Source organism: Hippopotamus amphibius, chromosome 15 (assembly GCF_030028045.1).
Source record: "Hippopotamus amphibius kiboko isolate mHipAmp2 chromosome 15, mHipAmp2.hap2, whole genome shotgun sequence".
NCBI lineage: Eukaryota > Metazoa > Chordata > Mammalia > Artiodactyla > Hippopotamidae > Hippopotamus > Hippopotamus amphibius.
The window spans coordinates 1,172,600-1,184,976 of NC_080200.1; the positions used below are offsets into that span (position 1 = coordinate 1,172,600).

At 68.3% G+C, this 12,377-nt stretch overlaps 1 protein-coding gene across 1 annotated transcript; it reads right to left on the minus strand.

The window, feature by feature from the left end:
- Positions 1 to 1,412: 1,412 nt before the first annotated feature.
- KLF16 (KLF transcription factor 16) lies at positions 1,413 to 12,122 on the minus strand. Its single transcript, XM_057708524.1, has 2 exons — positions 11,554 to 12,122; positions 1,413 to 3,731 (listed from the first exon to the last, which is right to left on the minus strand). The coding sequence occupies exons 1-2, from the start codon at positions 12,005 to 12,007 to the stop codon at positions 3,430 to 3,432; spliced, it is 756 nt and encodes a 251-aa protein (XP_057564507.1). The 5' UTR covers positions 12,008 to 12,122; the 3' UTR covers positions 1,413 to 3,429.
- Positions 12,123 to 12,377: the final 255 nt, after the last annotated feature.

Below are 12,377 nucleotides of genomic sequence, written 5' to 3' on the forward strand. Positions count from 1 at the left end.
TCTCAAGGACCAAGGGGGAGGCTGGGCTGCTCCAGGTGGGACCAGGTGGAGGCAGAGGAGGGGGGAGAGATGGATGGCTTCTGGATACGTTTTGAAGGTACAGCTCCAGGGAAATTTCAAGATGGACTGGGTGTGGGTCGTGAAACAAAGAGGGGAGCCAAGGGTGACCCCAAAGGTTTTGGCCTGAACACCTGGAAAGAGGAAGCTGCAGTGACTGGAGGGGAGCCCACCAGGGCAGACTGGGAGCGGGGGTAAGAACATCCCGGGTCTGGAGTTGAGGGTGAGGTTCAGCGGGCATGGACCAGTGGGTGTCCTCAGCACAGGGGTTACCTGAGCCTGGGGAGGAGGGCCAGGGGTCCCCGAGGCCACCTGCCAGTGAGCGTCCAGGAGGCAGAGGGGAAATCTTCCAGCTGTTTCCGGGGCACGTGGGAGTGCGCCCAAGAAAGACTTAAGGTGCGGGGGGTGGGGGGTACTGCCCGTGTGGACCCAGCATTCCAGGAACCCTGCTGCAAATGGGCAGAGAAGCCTGCCAGAGCTGGAGGGAGACAGGGGTCCAGGGAGCGATACCTGCGAGCTTTCGGGCCAGATTCTAGTAGGAAGGGAGCAAGGGGGGGGGGTGCCAGAGGGAGGCCATCCTCGAGGAAAGGCGAGGGCCCCGTGCCCAGGCTGGGGCGACCTTGGCGGCCCCAAGGGCAGGACCATGAGGAAGGGTGCGCGGGAGCCGGTGGTGCAATACCAGGGGCGGCCACCAGATGGCGGGGGAGCAGGGAGCGAGAAGCAGGGAAACCCCGGGGGTTGGGGGGGGGCGGGTCTGCGCTCCCCCGACAGCAGCCCCCCCCAGCCTCCCGGGCTCTGCAGGCCGCTGGACTCCGGGATGCACTTTTCCTAGAAAGGGGTTCAGAGCCCTCACCAGTTTCTCAGCGCCCCCGGGGAACCCCTTTCCCTCCCAGCCCCCCTCCCAATGGGGAGCCGGGATGCAGCAGGCATGCGACACGAGAGCGGCCGGACGCCTGGGCACAGGAGCCGGGCGGGGGTCCAGGGGACCCTGCGGGGAGGAGCCCTGCAGAGCCGGCGAGTCCTCTAGAGCAGCGCGGGCTGCCCCCGCCCCGGCGCCGGAAGGGGGCGGGCAGCGGACGCCCCCGGGCGCCGTGTCACCGAGCCTCGGTTGCCGGGTAACGGCGCGGGAAGGCGGGCGGGGGCACAGCCGCGCGAGGCGTGGGTGCCGCCGGACGGCAGCGCGCGCGGCTGGGGGCTGGGGGGCGTTGCCAAGACCCCCACCAGGGCCCCAGATTCACAAGCCCCAGTTTCCCCACGAGGAGGAGGCTGGGGACCCTATTGGCGAGGGGGACAGAGGGGCTCAGAGAGCCCACCAGCTTGAATCGACGCAGGGAAAAACCACACAGGCTCTGGAATCGGGTTTTAAAAAAAGATCTTGTTTAATTAAATACCAGGATGAGGCCAGGCAGGGCAGGGGGTAGGGGGTCACCCGAAAGCACAAGTCCCTTGGGGCCCTCCCCCTCCCCCCACCTCGAGAGGCCACAGCTAAATGGCTGGAACCAGGTCCCAAAGACCACCAGTCCCCTGGATCCTGGGGAGGGGCCAGGGACGAGTTCTCAGCTCCCTGGGTCCTTGGACCACAGTCCACCTTCTGTGGCCATGCACCGGCCAGGGCTGGGACAATTAGGGGGCGTCCAGACAGACACAAAGGAAAACAAGGCCTGGGCCAGCCCCCCCTCCCCCATCCCCCGCCCGCAGGACTAAGGCATCTCACCAATTCCGCGGGGGAAGATCCTCCACGCCCCCTCCCCTGGACCCCAGGCACCTGCCCCTGGATCCTGCCAGGGCCGGTTCAGGTCCACGCTAGTGCCATCCAAATGCCCTCGACTCCAATTGGGAGACAGGAAGGTTCTGGTACACAAGAGGGGTGCCACAGACCTCGTACAGCCAAAGGAGGGAGAGGCCTTTTCGGGGTACGGGACAGGGCGTTTGGGTCCCTTCCCATTCCAGGGCCGGGGTCTTCAGTCCCTCTGTCCAAAATAAAATCCAACCGCAGCCACGGTGGGAAGACACCAAGAGGGGACGTGGCATTTGTCTCTCCTCATCCCAAGTTCAGACCACGCAGACCCTCCCCCCCCCACACCCGCAACCCCTGAGGACAACAGACCACCGACCGTGGCCCAGATCAAGGAAGAGATCGGCGCCTGAAAAAATATTCTACTCGGTTCAAAAAAATCGAGCAATCCCAGGGGGCTGGGGGGGGGGTCAGCCCTCCTGCTTCCCACCCGCGTGGGCGGGACCTCAACCGCTGGTCCGAGGGCCAGGCCGACCTGGGCAGGATGCAGCCAGGGCCCGGGGCCTCCTCGCCCCCATCCGCAGGGAGGGAAGGGGTGCATCTCGCCCGAAGGTTGTCCTGGTCCCAAATAAGAGGGATTGATTGTCACATGGTGCTGCACAAGGCCAAAGTCGGGGACTCTTCCCCTGCAGGAAAGGGGAGCCGGCTGTGGGCCAGCTTCCCTCCAGTCTCTCACTCACACTCGCACACCCACCCAGAGGGGCAGTGCGGCCCCCCTCCCCCCCATGGCAGACAGAGGAAAATAAATAAGCCTGCATTTACTCCCACCCCGCGATATTCGCCCCACCCCACCGTGAGTCAAATTGCTCTTTGGAAGAACCCCCGTTTCTCTCCCTCCCTACCCCAAGTCTCAGAAGCAAAACCGGGACCCCTATGGAAACCCTACCACCTCCCCCCCATCCCCACCCAGCCCTCGTGGCCGGGGAGCTGAGGGGCCCCTCCCGTGGGCAGTGGGGCAGAACCTGTGGACACCTGAGATTGAGTACCCGAATGGGGGCGGCCGGGCCGCACCCCGTTTCCCTGAACGTCTCCAATGGCTTTCGGTGGGGTGAGGGGCTCCGGGGGCGGGGGGGACACGAGGCAGCCCGCGGGAACCTCCGGCTCACCTATGGCTCTGTGCACTTCACCCCAACCTAGACAGAGGGGCCCGGGGGCCAAGTCTGAACACCGGTTAGGGGGTGCCTTTCCTAGGCCACCCCCCCCCCCCAAGACCTACATGTCTCCCAAAGCAGGGAGGTGCCGGAGGGGGAAGGGGACGCCTCTGGCCACCCACCCGGGGTCCCCTGTGTAACGGCTGGGAAGAGAATTAAGAGATCATGGCTATATACAGACACGGGGCGCCACCCCTCCCGAGAGCAACCTCCAAGGCCCGGGCGACCCCGGTTCAGTCTCAGAACCCCTCCTTGTCTTCTCGAGGGGGCAGGGGCATCTTGGGGGCCCTCGGGGGGGGGACACTGGGAAGGGCCGGGCTGGCGGTCAGTCCGTGCGCCGCCCCGGGCCCGGGACAGCAGTCGCGTTGCTGGTGTTCCCTGCCCAGGCCCAGCGCGGGCGCGCTCAGGGCGGCTGGACCCGGGGCTCTACAGGCCGTTGGGGGCCGGGCTGGGCACCGGGCTGGGCGCGGGGCTGCCCGCCAGGCTGCAGGGCAGCGAGTCGCTGGGCGAGGCGCTGCGGGCACCCGGGCGCCGGAGCAGTTCCGGGCGGAAGCCGGGGTGGCGGCGCGCGTGCTTGGTCAGGTGGTCGCTGCGGGTGAAGCGCTTGGAGCACAGCGGGCAGGGGAAGCGCTTCTCGCCCGTGTGCGTCCGGTGGTGGCGGGCCAGCTCGTCGGAGCGCGCGAACTTCTTGTCGCAGCCCGGCCAGTCGCAGGCGAAGGGCCGCTCACCTGCGCGGAGGAGGCGGAGGACAGACAGACAGCGGTCAGTGCGGGGAGGGGAGAGAGGGAGAAGGGGACCGCCCATCAGACCCCCCAAGGGTCCTAGTCGCTTGTCTCCCCCACCCCCCGCCTCGTCCTAGAGGCTGAGTTCTGGGTGTGAATTTAAAACGTGTAAAATGGTTGACGCCAACGACCCCAGTGAACAGTCTCCCCTCTATTTCCTACGACGACGCACGGTAATTACAGGCTGCGAGCAGCCGCCGCGGGTTGAAAGGAGAACCTGCAGGGACCGCGCCCCCACCCCCAGGACGGCGCCACCTCGGGGACCTGCGTCTCCCGGGGTACTTGCCACACACGTGCACACACGTGCCCGCTCCGGACGCACGTCGAGTTTTCGGAGGAGCTTCTCCTTAAGCAAACGGGTCCTGCTGTCCCCACCCCCGCGAAACTCCCTTCCACCCTTCCTGGGGGCCATTCCGGGGGCTCCCAGGGGCTCGCGATGCCAGTCCAGCCCCTTCCCTTTGGAAATGACCGCCTGGGGCGCAGGTGGGGGGCATCGTCTGGGCATTTTCTCGTCCCTGACCCCACCGCCGGCCTTCGTGGCCCCCCTACGAGCAGAGAGACATATGAAGGGGCCCCCCGGCCGCGTTCGCGGGGTGGGGAGGGACGGGAGGCGCGGCGGGGACAGCCCCCGGGTCGCGGTCGGGGTGCGGGAAGGGCGGGGCCCGAGGCAGCGCGGGACTCGCCCCGCCCCCGCGCAGCAGAAGGCGAGGGGAGGGGCGGGCCGCCGCCTGCAACTTCCTCCGCAGACCCCTCCCACCGCCAGGCCGGCCTCGCCCATCCTGCCCCTGCGGCCGCCGCCATCCATCCCCGCCTGCCCGTCCCCACCCGCCCATCCCACGGGGGATCTCCGCCCCGGAACGGTGCTGCTCGACCCCTCATCGAACGCGGCGGCCTCCCGATCCCCCCCCATCCACCGTGTGTGTTGTCGGCGTGTCCCCAGCCGACCCGCGGGCACCCCCGCCACGCCCCAGGGGCCCCGAGCGCCCGAGTTTTCACCCTTCCTGACCCAGCGCGGGGCACCTGGGACCCTGGAACCCGCAGGGGTTGTGTTCCCCAAGACCCAGGGGTGTTGCAGGGTGTGTTGGGCTGGATAGAAGGTGGACACGTGGGCAGGGTGGCCCCTCGTGGCACTGGACGGAGTCCAGCGGCGGAAGGGGGGAGGCCGGCTGGGGGGGGGAAGGGGGCGGCGAGCCACCGTGGGGTCGGGGCACGTTACGCCCTGGGAGGCCCACACCGAGCACTGGGGACCAGGACCGCGGTGACCCAGGCTGACCCTGCCTCAGGGAACACGCCCACCGGTGGGGGGAGGTGGTGAGGGAGACAGGCAGAAGCGCGGCCTCAGCCAGGGATCAGAGAAGGGCCCGCCAAAGCAGCACCCTGGTGGGCAGTGCAGAGCTGACCCGGAGCCAGCGGCAGGGGGCAAGGAACAGACCCGCAGCCGGGGGCGGGGGGTGGGGGGGCAGAACCTGGATTCTCCGGGTGACTCCCTGACATCTCTGTTCGGGGAAACTAAAGGCCTGCCCTGGGGAGAGGGCTGGGAGAGGGGAGGGGTCGGAACCGCAGAGGGACACCAGTCATCACCCGCTCTGCTGCCTGGGAGAGCGCGGGACCAAAACCTCCCCTCCCCCACCCCTCCCTCCCGGCCACGCTCGGGACACCCTCAGCACGGCAGAAGGGCGGGGGGGTCAAAGCCCAGCAAAGCCCACAAGAAGGTTTCTGATGGGGTATCTGTGGGTTATAGTCACAGCTGGGGGAGGGCAAGGCCCCAGGAGACTGGGGACCCAGATGTGCTGATGCCACCTCCGCCGGGGATCACAGGCCACCATGGCGCTGCTGGGGGGAGAGCAGCTGTCCCCAAGACCACAGGTGGCCCCAAATCCCTGGGGCTGTCCCCCCACACCCCATGCCTCCCCTGGAACAACCCAGCAGGGACATCCTCAACACAATCACAGGGCTCAAAACAGCCCCGGAAGGGACCCCCCCCCCCCCCCACCGCAGTTGGAACCGACAGGTCCCGAGGGCCAAACTCTGGGGGAGGGGAGTCCGGTTCTGGGGGCGGGGCTGCTGGCTTCCTAGCGGCCCGGCCGGGGGAGCGACGCCCCTCCGAGGGGCATGCGGCCCTGTCGCCATCTTGCAGGGCGCAGGCGGGGAGACGCGGAGGGGCAGGGGGCCAGCCGGCCGCGGGTGCGCCCCGCAGGTGCCTCACTTCCCCATTTGGGGCAGCGGGGCTGGCCCGGCCTCCCACCCTCCCCTCCCTCCGCCCCGCAGCTCTACTTTGCCACCCGCGGGTTGCAAGAGCGCTGCCAGTGCCCGCAGGGGCCGGGAACACAGCTGCCGCACGTAGCTCGGCGGCGGCGGCAGGGACATCCGCAGCCCCAGCCGGCCCCGCTCACGTGGTCCCGCTCCCGCCGGGGCCGGGCCGGGGGGTCGCCTTCCCGCTGGCCGCCTGCCAACCGCGCCCCACGCCGGGTTGCTGGGAAGCGCCGCGCACGTGCACACGTGGGTGGCGGGTCCCAGGGCGCGCAGGCCTCCCGCCCCCACAGTGTTGGGTGAATGCCTGCAGGATGCCAGGACCTGCCACCCTCTCCGTCCGCTGGCCGGGAGGGGGTGGGGATGTGCTCCGAGCAGGCACGCCAGGTGCAGCCGCCTGTCTGCTGAGTCCACCTGGGCGCCAGAGGATGCGGTGGGCGGGGCGGCGGTGGACTTGACCCTCTGACTTGGGCTGGGCCTGGGGGTGAGCTCGGGACAGCCGGAAAGTGGAGGCCAGGAGGTCCTGGCGACCGCGCGCCAGGCCTGGCTCAGCCTGCTCGGCCTTCACAGGGAACAGTGCCCCACCTCCCTGGGCTGGGGACCAAGGGTCTGACAGCTAACCTTCACTGTGACTTCCTGAGGTCATCACAAGCCTAAGAGGCAGAGGACCGGCGATGTGGCCCACGGCCAACCCTTGCACAAATGCCCACCTACTGGGTAGACCACCGGGAGAGGGGCCCAGGTAAGGCTGCGTCCCGTGAGAGCTGGAAACGGCTGGCACTAAAGGAGAGAGGGGCCCGGCGAGCAGGAGGGCTTCCCTAAGGAGATGGGCCAGAGAAGGCCTCCAAGAACCCAAAGGACAGTATGGAGGTGCAGCCAAAATAATGGAAGATTGATGGCGAGGGCCGCAGGGCAGGCCACAGGGTCCCTGGGTGGCTGGCCATCCTGACGGCTTTACAAAAACCAACCTGTGTGAAGCTCATCGGCTCTGTGATCTTAAATACCTACTGGACACCTCCCCTCCCCACACCCAAGAGTTCCCACCTCCCTCCCTCCTAGTCCCCTGCTCCTCCTGTAGATTTTCCATTTCAATCGCGCTGCCACCAAAAGCTTAGGCCGAGGTCTCCCAGGCTCTCACCTCCCCACGTGGTACCCGGCAGCAAATCCCATCAGAGCCCCTTTCAAGGCATCTCCAGACCCTCTCCCTGGTTCCCAGGCTGCAGCCCATCGGTGGGTGCCTGGACCGCCAGCCCCTGCTCTGCTCCCAGGCTCAGGGCTCAGAGCCTAGGTGGCCTCGCCGCTATGCAGCCCCTCTAGCTGCTCCTCGTGCACCCCTGGAGCCTCTTCCCCATCACGCCGTCCCTTGTCCCTCTCTGCCACCCCCCCCCCCGCCACTGTCCCTGTTCCTGGCTTTTCTGCACTTGTATTCGTTCTCTCCTGGGTGTGGTATCTGCCTCTCACCCAACCATAAAGCTGCGGGCACAGGCCTGACACGCCGTGGGTGCTAGACGCACGCGTGGGGACAGTGTACAGGCCCTGAGAATGGCACTCAGGGTGCTGACGGCAACAGCAGCTGCTAACCAGCTAACCAGCTGGTGGGTACGAGAACTATCGCTACCCCAGATTCTTTAAAAGGCAAGACCCCCTGCCTCCCCACACCTCTCGTCCCCTCCCAGGAACCCAGGCTGCCCTGGCTTTGCGTCCCCACCCCAACTAGCATCTTCAGCACCAGGGATGGCTGGTGGCCCTCTCAGTGCCTGGGGCCGAGGGGACATGGCCCCCACAGCCCCCCCTCCCCCCAGAGCACGTGTTCCGGAGCCCCCGCTGTTCTGGAACCAGGACTGGGTGAGGGTGCTCCCCCCCCCGGAGGCCAGCTCCTCAGGCTGGTATCGTGTGCCAACTCCTGGGCCATCTGGGCCACCTTTATCAGGGAGCCTGGGTGGGGGGTGGTTATCGCCCCCCACAAGGTTGGGGCACCCTCCCCCAGTCCCCAGCTGCTCGCTGCACCCTGCTGCGGGAGGAGGGGGCTGGGGGGGGACAGTCCTGGGCACTTGCACCCCCCCCCCACCGGGGCTGGCACTGCCCCTACTCTGGCCCCCCAGATAAGCCACCAGTCTCGTGAGCCCCAGCGGGCGCTAGGGGCGCTCCCAGCTCTGTGAGGGGTGGGGTCTGCTCACCCAGACAGCCTTGGGGGGTGCAGGTGGCAACGTCCCCTCTGGGCCTCGGTTTCCCCATCTGCCTCCCCTCCTAGAAGCCTGTTCAGCAAAGAATACCACCACCCAGCGCCCCGCCTTCAGCTGCAAACAGGGGTGGCCCTAGCTGCCTCTAGTCCCCCGTGTCCAGGGCCTTGTCCCTCCCACCCAATTCGTGGGTTGGCCCCCCTCCTCCCCTTCCACACGGCAGGGGCCCCCCTCTCCCGATCCTAATCCCTTCCCCATAAACGGATTTTCCTCTGCACAGCCGGCCTGCTCCCCGCCTACCCCCACCCTGCCCTTGGGTTTACACACAGAACACTCACCTATTCTGGCCCCTCCCCACCTCCCACCACAGCCAGCGGTCCTCCAAATCCATGCCCCAGGGGCCCCTGCCCCCACCCCCTGCAGCCAGGGTGCTGTCCCCTCTCCTGGGACACGCCCTTCCCTGCTGCATCCAACCCCACGGTGTCCCCTACCAGGCCTCTTCCTCCAGAAATCCCTTTCCTCCATCACTGCTGCTGTCACCCCCCCCCCCCCCCGCAGTGTTCCAGGAGTCCCGGGGGCACAGGGACTGGGTCATCCCCAAAGCACCTCTCACACACTGTAAAGGCTCAGCTACTCTTTCTCCGGTTCAAGCAAACAGGATTTTACAGGGGATCTCAGCTGGAGATATTCCCGCAACCCCCAGGGGACACTGAGTGATGTCTGAGAACATCTGTCATTGTCACAACTGGGGGTGCTCCAGGGGGAGCCAGGGAGGCTACTCAACACCCTACAGTGGCCAGGACGCCCCACACACAGAACGACGCGGCCCCGAAGTCAGTAGTGTGGAAGGGGAGACCCTAGACTAACAGCCCCGCTTCCAGATCTCAGTTCCTTGTGGGGAGGGGGCCTGAGCCCCCCAGAAGATGCCGGGCGACGGGGGCTCTGGGGCAGGGGAGCAGTCCGGAGATGAGGGAGGTTGGGAGAGCAGGGAGTAGACTGCCAGCCTTCCTCCGCCCCCGCCCCACCTCCCTCCCGCGCCCTCTCGGTATCCAAGGCAACCGCGTCAACATCTCCTGCAGCTTCCAAGTCTTTCCCTGCCCCACGCTGGAGGCAGGAGAGCTCATTCTGGGCCAGGGGCTGCGGGCCAGACACAGGGGACCGGAAGACAGCCATCCCCGCTCCCCTGCAGCCGGGTGGCCCTGTGAAGGACCCTGCTGCCCCTCCTGGTCTGCCCACCCCAACCCTCTGTGCCAAATGGAGCAGGAATGATGGGGGTGCCACACTCCACTTCCCTGGCTCCTGCTGGGCCTGTCTGCTCATCTGTAAAATGGGGCCAGGCCCAGATGGGCGTTCTCTTCACAGCAAGGAGAGCGGTCTTCAGGGGTGGGTGGCACAGGACTCCCTCCCGAAAGCCCTCTGGCGACAACGGCTCAGCAGACAGCCGGCATCCAATTAAGGCTCCTCCTCACATCAGTCCCCAGGCCTGCCCCCAGCAGGGGCAGTAAGAGACCCCAGACAAGCATGGCTTCCCCACCCCCAAAACGGGCAAAAGAGCGGCTGCCCCCTCACCCGGGGGCTAGAAAAACCAAAAGACCTTGACACAAACCTTAAGAAGAGTTTGGTGCTCCTGGGTGCCAGACAGAGATGCTGAATTAGCCGTCATTAAATACCAAGGTGCCCCAAATCCTCCAAAACAGGTGCCTGGGCGCAGCACCTTCACTCTCAGCAGCAGCACCAACCGGGTCCCGGCACCATTATCATCAAGAGTTGCCAAGGAGACAAAGCATGGGGGGATGGCACCCTGCCCTCCCCCGCCCGTCACGGGGACACCCCGACTCAGTCTCCTGGCTCTGTCTCTCTTTACAACCAGGATGGCAATACTGACATCCAGGCTCTCAACAAAGAGTCCTTTCTCCCTCATGGGCTTGGGGGGAGGCCAGCACTGCCCAGGGGGGGCCCTCCGAGGATCTCAAGGACCCCAGCATACCCTGGGGAAGTGTCCCTCAGAAGCCACAGTGGGAGGTGGCCTGGCCACCCCCTTCACCAGACCCAGAGAGGCGGACAGAATGCAGAAAAAAACCAAACCAAACTAAGGCACTGGGGAGTCTGAGCCACTCTCAGGGGGTCACCCCACCCGCGTCTCTGCCACAAAGCGAGGGCCAACCCCGCTTCCCTGCACCCGCTCCACGTGTCCCTACAATGAGAGCACGTCCACCAAGCCACGCTCATGTGCCCTACTGCCTGACGTGACCCCCATCAGGACCCTCAGGAGACGACGACCACAGGGCGCTTTGTAGAGACAAAACCCAGACACGAAGACCGCGCGCTAGCAAGTTACAGAACCGCCACGTCCAAGTGCACGGCCACCCAGCTCCCCTGCCCTTCTCAGCCCAAGAAACACTTCCAATGCTCAAACCCAGGCTGGGGGCCAAGACCCACCATCCCCTGCCCCCCAGGCCAAAATTCTCAGGCTTGACGGTGGGACACTCCATGGAGAGAACTGCGAGGACCCAGAAGAACAAAAAAGAGGGAGTGACAGAGTGAAAAGGTGGCCAGAGCCCCCCCCGCCTCCAGGCGCCCCAGCAGCCCTTCCCCACCCCAGGCTGGGCTGTGAGACGTGACAGTGTCGCCGCCCTCAAGCCTTCCCGGCTCCCGCAGCAGGTGGGGGGAACCCAGCAAGCTGGGAAAAGCGCTGAGGACGTGACGCCCTCAGGGGTCCCCTCCTCCGCAGGCTGCAGCCCTCACCCGGACTCTCTAACCCCACCCCCTGCCTTATTAAAACACAGGAAAAGGGAAAGAAAACGTGCCGGGCATTCCCCAACCCCGCCCCGCAGCAGGCGCTCCGCCGCGCTCTGGGGAGAATCCTCGCGGCCACCTCGGAGGCGGCGCCGCGGCTCCCCCCCGCCTTGCTACAGATAAGGAAACCAAGACAGGGGAGGGGGCGAGACCCGCAGGCCTGGAGGTCCCGACCGCGACGCCCACCACCCAGACCCGCGGCCCACCCGAAGCCCGCGAGAAATAACAGAGAAACTAGGCCGAGGGGGCAGGGGACGGCCAGGGGGCCCCATCCCGCCCGCGGACCCCGCCGCGGCGCGCGCCCCGCGAGCCCCGGCCGCTGCCTCCGCGCCCGCCATCCGCTCGCCGCCCGACCGCGTGGCCGCCACGCCCCCCGCGCGCGCCCCACCCACCGAGGCCCCGCCCTCCCGGCCGGCGCGGCGGCGGCGGCCCGGGCGCGCCCCCCTCCCCGCCCCCGACGCGCCACGCAGTTTCGGGGTCCCGGCGGGGGAGGGGGCGCGGGAGGCCGCCCGCGCGCGGCCCGGGCCCGCGGCCGGGCTCACCTGTGTGCGTTCGCAGGTGCGACTTCAGGTGGGAGGACTTGTAGTACGCCTTGGCGCAGCCCGGGAAGGGACAGCGGTGGCTCTTGGCGGCGGCGGGCGCGGCGCCGGGGGCGCGGCCGGAGGACGGGGACGAGGCGGCCGAAGAGGAGGAGGCGGGCGAGGCGCCCCCTGGAGCGGCGCCGGGCCCGCCGCGCAGGTCGGCCAGGATGCTGGCGGCCAGCAGGTGGGGTGCGGCGGCGGCGGGGCCTGGGCCCGGGACGGCGGGGGCCGGAGGCGGCGGCGGCCCCGGGGGCCCGGGCGGGGCGGCCTCGCGGCGCGGCGCGCGCACATCCAGGCCGGCGGCCGGGCCCGCGCCCTCGGGGCCCGGCCGCCCGCGGTGCACCACGGCGCCCGAGGAGATGGCCATGAGCACGTCGGCGGCGAAGTAATCCACGCACGCCACGGCTGCCGACATGCCAGGCAGGGGCGGGCGGCGCGGCCGAGCGGGCGGAGCGGAGGCGGCGGGAGCGGCGCCCGTCCGGCCGGCGGCGGCTGCTCGAGTGCGGGAGGCGGAGGAGGAGGAGGAGGAGGAGGCCGGCGCGCGCCGCCGCCGCCGCCGCCCGCGCTCGGCCCGCCCCGCCCCGCCTGACGCGCCCTGACGCACCGGAGCCCGCGGGGGCGGCCGCGGCCCGCCCCGCCCGGAGGACGCCCCCTCGGGGCGCGCGGCCACGCCCCCCGTCCGGCGCGCCCTCCGCCACCCCGCCGGTGGCGCGCGACCGCCGGGGGCGGGGCCGGGCCGAGGGAGCCGCCCCCCCCCGGCGCGCCCACTCTGGACCCGGAGGACG

Bases quoted from the DNA above. Each gene is read 5' to 3' on its own strand.
- KLF16 (XM_057708524.1), bottom strand. From the start codon at position 12,007: ATGTCGGCAGCCGTGGCGTGCGTGGATTACTTCGCCGCCGACGTGCTC. The intron at 3,732-11,553 runs GTGAGCCCGGCC...TCCTCCGCGCAG, and splicing joins GCACCTGCGAACGCACACAG to GTGAGCGGCCCTTCGCCTGC.